Below are 13,856 nucleotides of genomic sequence, written 5' to 3'. Positions count from 1 at the left end.
TACAGGCAAGAGTGACCCCTTCTGTGTGGTGGAGCTCAGCAACGATCGGTTACAGACGCACACTGTGTACAAAAACCTCAACCCAGAGTGGAACAAAGTCTTTACATTGTAAGTGTCAAAATGTCAAGAGCACATATTTATATTTGTTTTTACTTACATTTGCATATTTTAGCATATTTATAGACTGTAAAATTGAGCATGAGCATTTTTTATATATACACTACAATACTAATTTAAGTATTTAACCAAATATAAATATATCTAAATATTTTTAAGAATGCATTAAACATGGAACAAATATTGACATTAAAAACTTAATTCTTTGTTTTCCAAATTACAGCTCATTTGTAATTTTCAATCTATAGATATTAGAATAAAATGGTGTTTTGTCAAGCTTAAAAGATCTGTGATTGAAGATTATAAATACTTTTGTCAGTATATAGATACAAACTCTGATTAACATTGTATTCATAAGCTACTTGATTTATAGGGTACATTTGAGAGCTGAGGATTACAGTCAGATGTAGTCAGGATTCTATAATTAAGCTTTGTATTGGTAGTTGAAAATGTGACACATAAGTAAACTTTTTTTTTTAAGAACAAAATTAACTTTTGTTGGAGATTACACTCCCACTGCAAGTTCAGCCATTGTGCCGTTTAATAATGTGGCATCTATAATTTCTTATATTAGTTTGATATCTAGAGTTTGTACCATTTGATGTTTTTTTTTTCATAATCTTTCAATCTTCATGGCTGGAAATTGATTTGCGAATTCCCACGGAAAGCTGGGTAATCTAGCCTCTCCTTGGAGCGCTCATCTCTTAAAGAATAACCTCATTTTCTTTCATTAGACTTCTCCTCTTTAGCCTACTTTTCAATGATAGCATTTCAAATGGAGAATTGCAGCAACTTTTTTTTTTAACCCCACCACAATGGAGATTGTCACCAAGGATTTAGATGAATCACATTTTTTTGTCATGACTTGAAAGATCTTTTCAGTGTTTAATATTAGCCAATGACTTCCTCGTCTACCCTTTTTCCCTCAACTAGCAATGTGAAAGACATCCACTCAGTCTTAGAGGTGACTGTCTACGACGAAGACAGAGACCGAAGTGCAGACTTCTTGGGCAAAGTCTCTATACCATTGTTAAACGTAAGTCCCAAGCCAACTGACTCTTTGTACAACAATGGACCAGTTTAGATTTAGGGAAATTCATAGGAAATTCCCCCCCAAAAAAAGAAAAAAAAAAAAAGAAAAATGTCGGGGAATAAAAAGACCAACATGCCATGTGTTAAGCAGTATTTATTTATTTTTACAATAATAGAGCAAGATTTGAAAATTCAAAGCCTAATCGCTAATGGGACAGTTAGACTGGAAAATGCAAAAAAGAAAAAAAAAAAGTTTTCAAAAAGTAAAAAAAAAAAAAAGAGAAAAGAAAACACTTAGAAGATAATAGACCAATTTGTCCATTGTGTAACTTTAAAGTTAGTTTAGTCATCATAGAGCAATACTTACTGACTTTTTGTATGATAATGATTCCATTTGAGAATGGGGAAATTTACAAAATGTAAGTTTTTACAAAGTAAAAAATAAAATAAAAAATGTCAGTAATTATAAAGCAGTGTATAAAAGTCACAAGTCTACTGACTTTTTGTAACTCAATGAGGCGGTTTGAGAACTGTATGAAAAAGAAAGTTTTGGCATGTGTCTTACTTTTATTTGATTTTAACAAACATAGAGAAACACATAATTTCGTACAATAATAAGCCAGTTTGAGATTGGGCATGTAACGAAATGAAAGTTTTCACAGAGATAAAAAAATATATTTTGGCATGTTTCTAGCTCAAAGTGAATTTCGTAATCGTAGAGCAATATGTGAGTCACCAGCCCACTGACCTTTTCTGACAATGAGCCAGGTTTGAAAAAAGAAAAAGAATGTTTTCACAAAATTAAAAGAATTTGGCCATGTGTCTATTTTTATTGATTTTATCAATAATAGAGGAATACATAAAAGTTGCAAGCCTTCCGACTGTTTGTACAACAAAGAGACAGTTTAAGATTTGGGAAATGTAAAAATAGAACATTTTAAAAACTTTTAAGACACATTTTGCCATGTGTCTAACTTTTTTATGATTTTAGTAATCGTAGAGCGAGACGAGAATGTGAGAAAATAGAAAATCTGCTAACAGTAGACAAAAAAATAAATAAGGGGGACGACACTATGTGTGCTCTCCGGCTGATTCCCCAGGATAGTTAATTTGCGGCTGACAGTGGTCGGGACGTAATGAACAGGTACTTGTCAGAGCCGCCACAGTTGTTTTGGGCTCTCTGTCAGATGCAGCAGCTGGGGTTCAAAGGTCACATGATGAGTGTATTCAGTTGGGTACTGCCAGACAGACGGCTGTCATGTTTATTTCCCACAGATCCAAAATGGAGAACGCAAAGCTTACGCCTTGAAAAGCAAGGAACTGACAGAGCCAACCAAAGGGGTCATCTTTCTCGAAATAGATGTGATTTATAATGTTGTAAGTCCCACTCTCTTTTTCACTTATTTTGTCATTCACTTTTTCATCTCTCCCTCCCTTTCTTTATCTGCTTTTGAATTTTGTCATCCCTACCCAGGCTGTCTGACCCCTTCCTCGTTCTCGCTTTTAATTACTGAAGACTTCCCTTTCCTCAGCCTTTTATTTGTGTTTCTGTGTACCGCCGTGTGTGTCCTGTCCGCCATTTTAGGCAGGAGTGTGTGAGAGCGTCACATGGTCGTGTGTTTTGGTGTGTGTGAAATGGAGGGATGTCTTGATATATGATTAGATCGTTAATGACGCATCATGATTGCAGTACTTCTGGTAATCCCAGTCACGTGGGCGTCTGTTAGTCTCAAACCCCACAATGAATTTTGTGCTGAATTATGGATGAAATGTATATGTTGTAGGTGAAAGCCGGCCTGAGAACTTTGATACCCATCGAACAGAAATACATCGAAGAGGAGCCACGGGTGTCCAAACAGGTAACAAAACTATTTTATTTGCACCTTTGACTAAGACATTTAAAATAATCTCCCAAAACACAAGTCGAAAGGACATCTCAAGACAGCAGCATCTCTATGCCTCGCTCTCACTCCTTCTGTGTCAGCCTTCTTGTTTGGAGGTGGTGAATAGAAATGTCAAGCTGTCAACGCTGGGGGTGCATAAGTAGATTGGCCATCCTTTAGTTTGGACCTCGGTGGTTCTTCTGCTGTGCTCCTTTTTGTCACCCTGTTCAATGCCCCCCCCTCCCATCCCTGACAAAGAGCTGAATTGTAGGGGTTGTCCCAAATCAGACTTGTCACTGAGACAGTGGGCCAAACACACATACACTCTCTCTCTCTCTTTCTATCTCTCACACAAACACTGCTGAATGTTCGCAAGAAAGTGCACACTCTGCACTTTTCAATGTGAATTTGCCCCCGACCCAAACTATCTCTGTGCTTGTGAGGGAGACAGCATGAAAGACACAAAAATGGAAGACAAGGGCAAATGTATCTGAACAAGATTTACTTTTCATTCTAGAATTACGAACATCTCTGATGTCTTTTATTATGGAGCATTGTGAATTATTCAGTAGTTTGATATCCTATTTCACCTCTAATTTACTCTCACCTGATTAGTCCCAAATGACAAACAAAATTACCTACTTTAAAGGAATGGCCTGAATCCTACACAGTAAAGGTGGATATTTGCTATGATCAAAGCCGTGCCATTTTAAAGCCATTATAAGACGGGAAGTGTTTGATCTTCCTGTGAACACAAGAGACAACGGTCATTTGTTGTTCACCCATTCTCAGAATCATGCATCAAGACCATTTTATTAAACAGGACAAAATATTCTTTAATTGCTTTCACACATCTGCAAAATTGAAAATAAATATGTTTGGATTATCTCTTATTTTCTGATTGACTGAATTATGCAGCTTTAGCATCAGGTTGTTGGTGTTATTCCTAGACAATAATGCTGTGAAAAACACATTAATCATAGTTGGTGATGCATTCAACGCTCATCTTCAATTACTGTAGTGTTTTTGACTTTGAGGCCTTTCCACAATTATTTAGAAAGAAGGCTGCAGGCATAAAATATGGAATTTTGACTGATAATAGTTACATTTAACTGAAAGAGTAATACAGGTTATTAATTAGGTACACTCATAAATTCTTTCCTAATTAAAAAGTTTTACTCCTAAATAAATTAATTGCAATTGTGAAACATTTATGTAATCATAATGACTCAGGAAACAAGGACTCCAGTCATACCAGTAATCTTATAATCTTATAGCTGTTTTATTCTACATGGCGAGGGTCCCCTCATGCGGCTGCCATGTTTGGATCACGTGACCAGTTAAATATTACTTGCTTAATCTCAGTAACGGCCCTGTTATTGGACACTTTCTCTTAAGGGTTAAATGAAATATGGCTGACTGTGAATAGTAATTTTCTACTGAAAAATATGTTTTAATGATTCTGCATCCACACCCCAGGTGTCAGTGTAAGTCCAACAAAAACTGAGTGCCCTTTTAACTCCACAGTACACTTGCCCTGTAGACTTCCATTGTAAGTGCATTTTTTGCATGCACATTGCTTTAACAAACTGCATTTTCTGTTGCAATTGACAGCATTTCTCAGATTATGTTTTTCGAGTTTAAGTTATGCTAGAATAGTCCATTAAGACATTAACGCAACGTCACCTTACACTGACAGCAGAAGTCAAAGAGGAGAGTGATTGTTTGACTGTGTGTTTCTCGCTGAGAGTAAATTTCATTGGAAGTGAAATGCTGTCTGTTCTCCTGTCACACAGCTGCTGCTGCAGAACTTTAACAGAGTGAGGCGCTGTATCCTGTTCCTCTTCAATGTTGGCTGTTATATCAACAGCTGCTTTGAGTGGGAGTCTCCTCAGAGGAGCATCTGTGCCATTCTGGTAAGGAGCAAAATGTATATTCACACACAATCCTAAAAGTATTCAGACACTTACGCTGCAAATATACTATGAGTTTCATTGCACTAAATAATTTTTTTTTTAAATCAAACCAAGTGGCATATGCAAAACAAATGTTGCTTTAAACCTTTAGTTCGCCACATTAACTATGGACATGTTCCACTAAAAGTTTGACAACCAGAAAGTGTCTTATTGTTTAACAGTATATCCATTGTTACAATTTAAATCATTACTGTGAAACCGTATTGTGCTATCTTTCTTTTAAAATAGATGTCCAATAAATTAGCAATTTTGTTATCTAATACACTGACATTCATATATTTTTAAGTATGCCTTAAGTATCCAAATCCTTTTTGGTGCCAATTGTATCCTTAATGCATGGAGGATTTACTCTACTGTGTTCATGGTTCTAACAAATCATTTGTGAATTAAAATTCCTGGTCTGTCTTCTTTATAATGACATCTATCATAATAGATGCAACATCATGCAAAAGCAATTTGTAATGCAATTACATTCATACATGCATTTTTAAGTGTGGCTGCAGACTTCATATATGTCTTGGGGCCACTGTAAATAGACTTGCTTGATTCTAGGTTTTGTTTTCCTTTTTTTTGTTTTGGTTCAGTTTGTTCTAGTGCCCAACGTTGTTCTGTTTGTTCTAATTGTCAACTTCCAGCACTTCTTTCTGATCAAACGTAATGCTTAAGCACCTTGGGAATTTAGGGCACTCTCTTTCATACCACAGTGTGCCTTCAGATTATATTTGGACAGTTGAGCCTTTATGAAAAGGACACCTGCCCTAAGTGGGCTGGATGACTAAATGCTAGCACAGGACATGCTGGCTAATCTTTGCCTGTGATGCTGCATAATTTGCTGTAGGGCCTGTCTGTTACAGAACTCTCATGTATTTAAGTGTCACTGGGTAGGCCATTAACATTTGCTGGTTGACACATTTTAATTTCGGTACACTTCAGAAAGCAAAATCCGAGGGGACACACGTGAGTGGTTGGACAGTTGTATCGATTGGTTAACATTTTAGTTGAACACTTTCCTTCATGGTTGTTTGGGGAAAGAAAAGAAAATGTCACAGAAAGAAATGTCAAGAGAAATGGGGGAATAAAACAAAAACACTTGTTCAATTTGTTCTTAATGTTCAGATGTTGTTATAAGGAATTATTATTTAGCCACATCCAGTTGTACGTCTGACCTGAACTACCAAACGTAAAAAGAAAAATGTCAATACTTTTTTTTGAAGCCTTTATATAATAAATCAATAAATGCATCTTTTTGACACGTTTGTATGTGATTTTCCAAAGTTTGAGTTCACTTGTTATTTTTTTATCCCCTTTTCTCCCCAATTTTGGAATGCCAATTCCCTCTGTCCTCGTGGGTTTCTCACCTCAATCCGGGTGGCGGATTGCATGTGGAGGCTCATGCTACCCTCCGCGATCCATGAACAACTTACCACGTGCCCCATTGAGAGTGGGAACCACTAATCGCGACCACGAGGAGGTTACTGCATCTGTCACTGAATTTTCACAGAGCATCTTATGAAAGTGCTTTAATGAAAGAAAACCTGCCATTTTGTACAAAATGAGTTGATTAATGTCACAAATTAGCACATTTGGTTACTGATCATGAAATTGAGTGAAATCAAAAATAGTTCTTATATTATGCATCTTGATGAAATCCTTCCTCTTGATGACGCAGCGTGTTTTCATCAGCTGAATGGGAGACTAAACACTATTAAAGTGTGACAAGACTCGCGCTGCACGTGAAAGACATTCGTGCATCACAAGCCGATCAACTATTCAGCCCCTTTCTGTGAATCGTACCTGCAATATCCTAAAAATGTATTTCCAGGTTTAATTTATATTTTGAATAGACTCCGATTTTTGAACACCACGATGTGGGTTTATGTTTTCTCTTTTAATCTTTAATGTAATTTTGAGTGTGACTGTAGTTTAAGGACGGTGTAAATGTATGCTGGGTTGGTAATCTCAAGGATTTATAGTGGTGTTTTCCTCATTACATCACGTGTTGTTCTGACTGCAAAAAGAAACAAATGAAACATGGAATGTAGACTGTCATCCGCGCTGCCTGACCGAAGCGAAGCGGGCGCGTTTACTCGTGTGATTAACAGAAAGTGAAGCGCTGCTGGCTCGTGATGCGTGAATGGCTTGCACGCGCTGCACGAGTCTGTTAGGTATACTGCAGTCTCGTCACATTTGTACTTTTTGTTTAGCCTCCCATTCAGCTCATGAAAACATACTACATAAACATGAGGAAGGATTACATCAAGATGTAGATTGGAATTCAAGTGCAGAATTTATATGAAAAAAATAGTCTACTCCTCTCTCGACGTTGCAGGCGTGCCAGTGATTACCCCGCCATAGGTTGCCGACCCCTGTAATAAATTCTGAACAACTTCTTCATGCATAATAAAGGTATTCATAATGCCTTATAATACACAATGTTAGCATTACATCTTTTCATAAATGATTGTAACCACAGTCATAAAACATTATAATATATATCTTTTCATAATTAAAGAGCGTAATGCATTGTAGCACATGATAAAGGACACAAAATGTACTGTTGATCATGTGTTTAAATACACTATACTCTATGAATAACTACTTAAATATTTGAATGCATTAATCGCTTTAAAAATATTTAGTCACAGCATTTTTTTACTAACATTTAAGTAAAATCAAATTGGTAATAAAGTTACAACATGTGTTGCTAAGAGTTTCACACTTTTAGTATTCAACCATTTTAAATTGAATTACTGATTAGAAAAAGTTGAAAACACATACAATGGGGTAGAAATGACGTTAAATGTGAACAAAGAAGAAATGTTTACAGCGTAACTAGTTACAATTATTCACAAGAATATTCAGCTGATTATAAAGTATATTATAAAGCATTAAGTATACATTAAAATACATTATGAATACATTTAAAGTGCTTTATATATCTTCCACATTGATTTAAATAAATAAATAAACAAGTGGGATTCTTTTGTAACATTGGTATTACTTTTGCAGTTTCCCCATTAGCTGTTAATGTTATTTTTTAAATTCTAAATCTCACTCCTTAAGAGCTCTCTTAATCTCTTATCATGCTGATTTCTTTCTTTATCACCAGCCATCTGGTTCAGGTGAGTCTTCACTGCTGCGTTGAGAGGCACATCTGTGCCATTCTGTCAGCCGCTGACAGTTGTAATCCAAAAGAATACAATAGTCAGATGCCGGCAGAGGTGATTTTGCATTCAAGACTTGCAGAACCGGCAGTGCTTGCTGTACAAAGGTTAGCCAAAGCAAAAGGGCTGCTCGCAACGCACAGATAAAACCAGCTGCGATGTGCAGCAAGTGCTGTGATTTGCTATTCTGGTATTTTTAGGTATGTGCCTTTTTGACATTGGAGTGTTTTTGTTTACAGGTTAGGTTTTGAGGTTTTATTGGTGTTTTTGTTCATGTTGTTGTGAATTTGTTGCGGAAACTCTTCCAAAGGCTTTTTGTTTCCTATCTGTAAGCGTGCAAGTAGAACATTGTCCCTTGAACGCCGGTGTTCCAAATACTCCTGCCTTTTTTCTTAAAGGTTATGTGTGTATTTTTATTTTCATGTTAAAACGCTTTCTCCTATCCTAGCTTTACTGTATATTTAACTATAAGTAAGCCATTTGTAGGTTGATGCCCCCAAATAAGTGCAAACACTGTGGCTCTGTGGCACTTTCAAAACATTGTTTGTGTGAACATCCCGACCAGCCTAACATTGGCTCAACCAATGGCATGATGTTGGGGGTGAGTGTTTGGGAAACCAGTTTGAAACAATAATTATTTATATATATAACATTTGAAATTCCAGACATTTTACACTTTAGTTTTAAATGTGTGCAAACTTTTGAGCATTTCAGTATTTGCTAGTCTGGTATATTTAGGTGCCTTGTGACGTTTTAGAGTTTAAAGTTTTTATGTTAGGATAACATTACAATAAAAAACCAAAAATCCTATTTATCATTTTTTAATCATTTCTTTAATTGTGCAACTAGAACATCTGGTGCTCCAAACTGCCTTTCCTTCAATATGTGTAATCTTGTGTGTAAGTCCTTGATGCACATGTGTATGTTCACGATCGTGCGCACATAAAGGCATGCATTTGATAGTGTGCTGGCTATTCAAGATGACACAGCTCACGGATTCTGCACAATGGACAAAGTGTCAAGAGTATGCACGTGCGTATGTGCACTCATCCATGCATACGTGTGTGCGCTTTCAAGTGTGTGTGGGTGTCCGCGTGAGTGTTTGTTTATCTGCGGACACCTGTAAGCTGAGCATTTGTGCTGGGTGAAAGTGGGGCATTGTTCAGGCTGGCAGAGTGTTGTTCATAAAGGCTGCTCTGTGCCAGCCCCCCCCCCCCGTGCCACCCTAGCCCTCCCCAGCTCCTTACTGCTCCCGCACCAACTCTTCCTCCAAACAAATTTGCCGTAACTCTACCTGCAATTTGACCTTGAATTGGGAACAAATAGAGCAGGTATTATGTGTCTTTGGGAATAAGAGTGGTGTGTGTGTGGAGGGTAAGGAGAGGGAGATATATTGGAAGGGGAGAGTTAAGGAAACGATACCCGGCTCTTTTATGTGGTGTTAAGTAGGACTCTTATCAGTAGGAGCACCCAGACAAGAGAGCTGCTACTACAGGAAACAGGAGCAGCCTTCACCTGCTTTGCATTTAGATAAAATACACCTACAAAAAAAAAGAAAACCGGATGAGAGAAACAAATGGTGCAGTGTGTGTCTTTACCATTACAACATGCTGTGTGATACAAGGTGGCACCTTTCTGGTCTGAGTCAGTAGACAGCGACAAGAATGATTTCCTGTATTATGAGGACATTGCATGGATTAAATGGATGCTCTGGGTTTACAACCTAAGCTCTATAATCACAGATTTCTTTTTTGACTTGTCCCCACAGTTTGTAAAAAAACACACAAAAAAAACACTTGGAGTGGAAGTCAACATTCCCAATATTGCAAGTAGGTTTCTGTTATAATGTTTTAGTGTTTTATTGGTAGTTGACATGAAATACATTTGAATGCAGTTGACAAGTGCTGCGGTGTGACATATGATACTCCAGCTAATTCTCAGTTTTAAACAACATATTACTTATCATTTCATATGTACTATTCATGCAGCTTTTATGAGATTGTATTCATTGAGAGACTGAAAATATTTGTAAGAAGTCACATTGCCATTTCAAAATCGCTTCCGAAGGCACAAAATAAGGAGAGAAAAAAACCTACACCTAAAATATACACTGACCCTTAAACACATATATATATATATATATATATATATATATATATATATATATATATATATATATATATATACATACAATAACCTAAGTCTTGTTGTTGATGGGGTAAAGAAATCCTTGACATGTTACATGTCAGCTTCCCTTTTACAAACTATAAAAAGGCTGTTATAATTAAATCACCAGTCATTAGTGATAGTCATGTCCCACCAAGCACAGTTATTAGTGCACAGAATAGCTTTTGAAGGTTTCTTTTCATTATATACTGTATAGATACAATCAGACTGTTTTATGAAGCAAGAACGCAAATGCTTTAGAATAAGCCAGAAGATGGCAGTGTGGCATCACTCACTCCAAACATCTCCAGCTAATGAGTCAAGCCAAAAAGCAGATGAGTTATTGACGTCCATAATCAGCCTCTCATTTGGCGTATTTCTACCCATCGTTGGCACTATTTAAAATAATCAACACAATGTGATGACTTTATTTCAGAAGTCCAAGTGTCGAGGCTGTGTTGGTAACACACTTTTAATGTGCTAATTCTCAAATGCCTGCTCTGAAGTGCTCAAGCCTGCACTCCACTACACAAAGTGCCAAAATGATATTGAAATTGGCTGCCAAAACGAGCATGTCGTCCATTCCAAAAATCCAGCGAGATGCTGAAACACTTGTTCCATTTAGATCTCAGTTAGAGCAATGGCTTTTGTTGAGGGACTTAATCTCAAGTGCTTTTGCTCAGATGAAATAGAATAGATATTTAAAATTACATCAAATTTACATGGCACTTGATGTCAGAGATGGATGTCGCCTGCATTGAAACATTAAAATTACTTAGTTCTTTAATGTTTGATTTAGTGAAATTCATTCCTTTCTTTCTTTCTTTCTTTCTTTCTTTCTTTCTTTCTTTCTTTCTTTCTTTCTTTCTCAGATTAACATACTAACAGAAAAATAACATTTTAGATACAGTTTAATGAGTAGATGTCATGATTTGTATTAGATTACTGTTGGTCCTGAGGTTGGCTGAATGATTGTAAGAGAAGGATCTGTGCAGGTGGAGAGGTTACAGTATGTGCCCTATCCAGAACACTGTAGTACTGAAGTACAGCAATGCACACAGAGAAATGTGAAACCGAATGCTGTGGCTCCGGAATGACCGCCAAAGCCGCTGAACTATTGGTGTCTGGGATTGTGAATACCTGGATGCGCTCTGACAAAGCCTCTTGTCGCCCATTTGCAGATTCAGTTTCCCCCTTTCCTCTCTTTCACACGGACCTTTCTCTTCCCCTTCATTCTGGTTTCTGGGGGTCTGTGGACCTTCCTTCCCTGAGGAGGGCTGTCAGTTGGGGGGTGGGGGGGAATGGCCCTAGAATGGCCCTCTCTTGGCCACTGAACTGTGTGAAAGAGAGAAGGGTCATTTCAAGCAGGCGAAGTGTCTGCTAACACCAGCCGTCAATCAAACTCGGCCCTCAGCTAGAATAACCAAACTTAAGAGATGCCGTCCAGCTACAGGTTAAGTAACCCCCAGGCAAATGAAAACAAGATGGACACTGTGGAGTACAGAGACAAAGATATGGGATTTCTTTGTAAGTAATAGGTCCACAAACGATTCCCTTAGCGTGGATTTGAACTTTTATGAATGTGTTTTGTAATTCAGAAATGTTATAGGTGGATTCAATGGCAAACCACCCCCAAAAAACACAGTATATTGACGACTGATCAGTTATGATTTAATGAATAAACAAATACAAAATATTAATATTAAAAAACATACTGTATATATGTACATATGGTAAATGTGAACATCTGAGGCATATTATAACTTTTACTACAAATGCTAGGCAACTGCTGTCAGATCAGTTCATAAAAAGTGCAAAGAGTTATATATGTAAATATATAAATTCATAATTTTCTACCTTATCCAAGCATGGCACATTCGTATTTAATTTTCCAGTTATTTGAGGTTTGAGTGTTCTTGTCGGCAGTATGATCTATGTTGATTAGCAAGACATGCACCATAATTGGGACAGAGACCATTTAATGAACTCCAGCTAAAGTTTGAGCCAAGTGTTGTTGATAGTAGAGGATCTCTGTAAATATATTATGCACATTAGATGTGCTTAATTTGTGTTCCGTGTCTGTTTTCATTTAAATGCGCAGGGTGAGCTTGCTGCTGTAACAGTACTGTAATGGACAGTGCGGAGGGCATGGAAACACATCTGACCTATTCCTGCAAAAGCCAGAGAATTGCTATAGCTCTGTGTGTGTGTGTGTGTGTGCGTGTGAGTGCGTGTGTGTGTGTGTGTGTTTGTAAGAGCACGTCTGGTACACATGTCTGATTTCTTTGTTGTGTACATCCTTTGGATGTTATGTAGGTGTTTGTGGGGTGCGTTTTGTGTCTGTCCATATTTTTTTTGAGCTTGTCTGTGCAGGCATGTTTTAAGTGTATTTCAGAAATAATGGGACTTTTTACTTTTTTTACAAATAACCAGTGACTGAATTTTATTTTAAATGAATACTTTGATCTCCTGAAATCTGAATACATTAATATTATGTTGTCTTTTTGTATTCAGTTGGGTTAACATTAATATTCATTACAGTAATCTCCACAGCTTTTTCAATTCGAGACATTCATTATTATTATCTGTGAATGATATTGTCATAGCCTGCTGTGAATTAGCTTTTTCTGTAACTATGTGTCGCAGAAACAAAATATGGTGATTTTTATTTGTGATGAGTTTTAAAATCTTATTTTTTGCAAGAAAACTGTTTTTGGGGTCTTCAATGGTCCTACTCTACATATATAATACATGTTCTCATTAATGAATATATTTCATTATATATATATATATATATATATATATATATATATATATATATATATAATGAAATATATTCATTAATGAGAACATGTATTATATGATATGTAATATATTAAATTACTTTTCCTTAAATTTCATAGTTCATTATTTTCACATTAGTTATAACTGGCATATTAAAAATTATGCAAATCATATGCAGTGCTATATAAATAAAATATTGTAGTAAATTATGAGAGTTGGGTCACATATTAATTTGAAAGTCTTCTCAATACATAAACAGTATATTTATTTAAATTCACATTTTATTTATTTATTACAAAAGCATGCCAATTACACTGTCTATTGCCCTTTTATGGTCAGGTCCTGACTCCTTCTGTGGAGTTGTCACATGTAAACATTTGTCCAGTTAAAGCATTGGTGTGCCACACATGGCTACACATATTACTTTAGATTAAAAACTAACATCTATGTTAGGCTGCATGTTTTAAGCAGGCTTTATTAGGAGAATGACACTCGCAAACGATGGACTCATTCATTGTGTTCTCACACTTAAAGTCTTAAAAGCATCATCTGTGCTCTCACATGAAAACAATATGTCTTGTATTATTGGATGTCAGGTGTTCTGCAGGTGCCCAATCAAAGGTAAATTCAGATAAAAAAGAACAATGACATTTTGTAGCAGATTTCTATTATGAAAAAAATACAAAAATGACAAGAAATCACAAAAATACGGCTTTTTGTTCTATTAACTATTT

At 36.4% G+C, this 13,856-nt stretch overlaps 1 protein-coding gene across 1 annotated transcript in view; it reads left to right on the top strand.

Annotated features, from left to right (window-relative positions):
• LOC127642883 (multiple C2 and transmembrane domain-containing protein 1-like) overlaps positions 1–13,856 on the top strand; it is a 182,175-nt gene that overhangs the window by 111,381 nt on the left and 56,938 nt on the right. Inside the window, exons 11-15 of the mRNA XM_052125316.1 lie at positions 6–108; positions 1,051–1,153; positions 2,425–2,526; positions 2,934–3,008; positions 4,829–4,948. Coding sequence (XP_051981276.1) covers positions 6–108; positions 1,051–1,153; positions 2,425–2,526; positions 2,934–3,008; positions 4,829–4,948 — 503 coding nt within the window. The remainder of the gene's footprint in view (positions 1–5; positions 109–1,050; positions 1,154–2,424; positions 2,527–2,933; positions 3,009–4,828; positions 4,949–13,856) is intronic.

This window comes from Xyrauchen texanus, chromosome 4 (genome assembly GCF_025860055.1).
Source record: "Xyrauchen texanus isolate HMW12.3.18 chromosome 4, RBS_HiC_50CHRs, whole genome shotgun sequence".
Lineage (NCBI taxonomy): Eukaryota > Metazoa > Chordata > Actinopteri > Cypriniformes > Catostomidae > Xyrauchen > Xyrauchen texanus.
The sequence above is the reverse complement of the archived record's forward strand: the minus strand, read 5'-3'. Positions and strand labels throughout refer to the sequence as shown.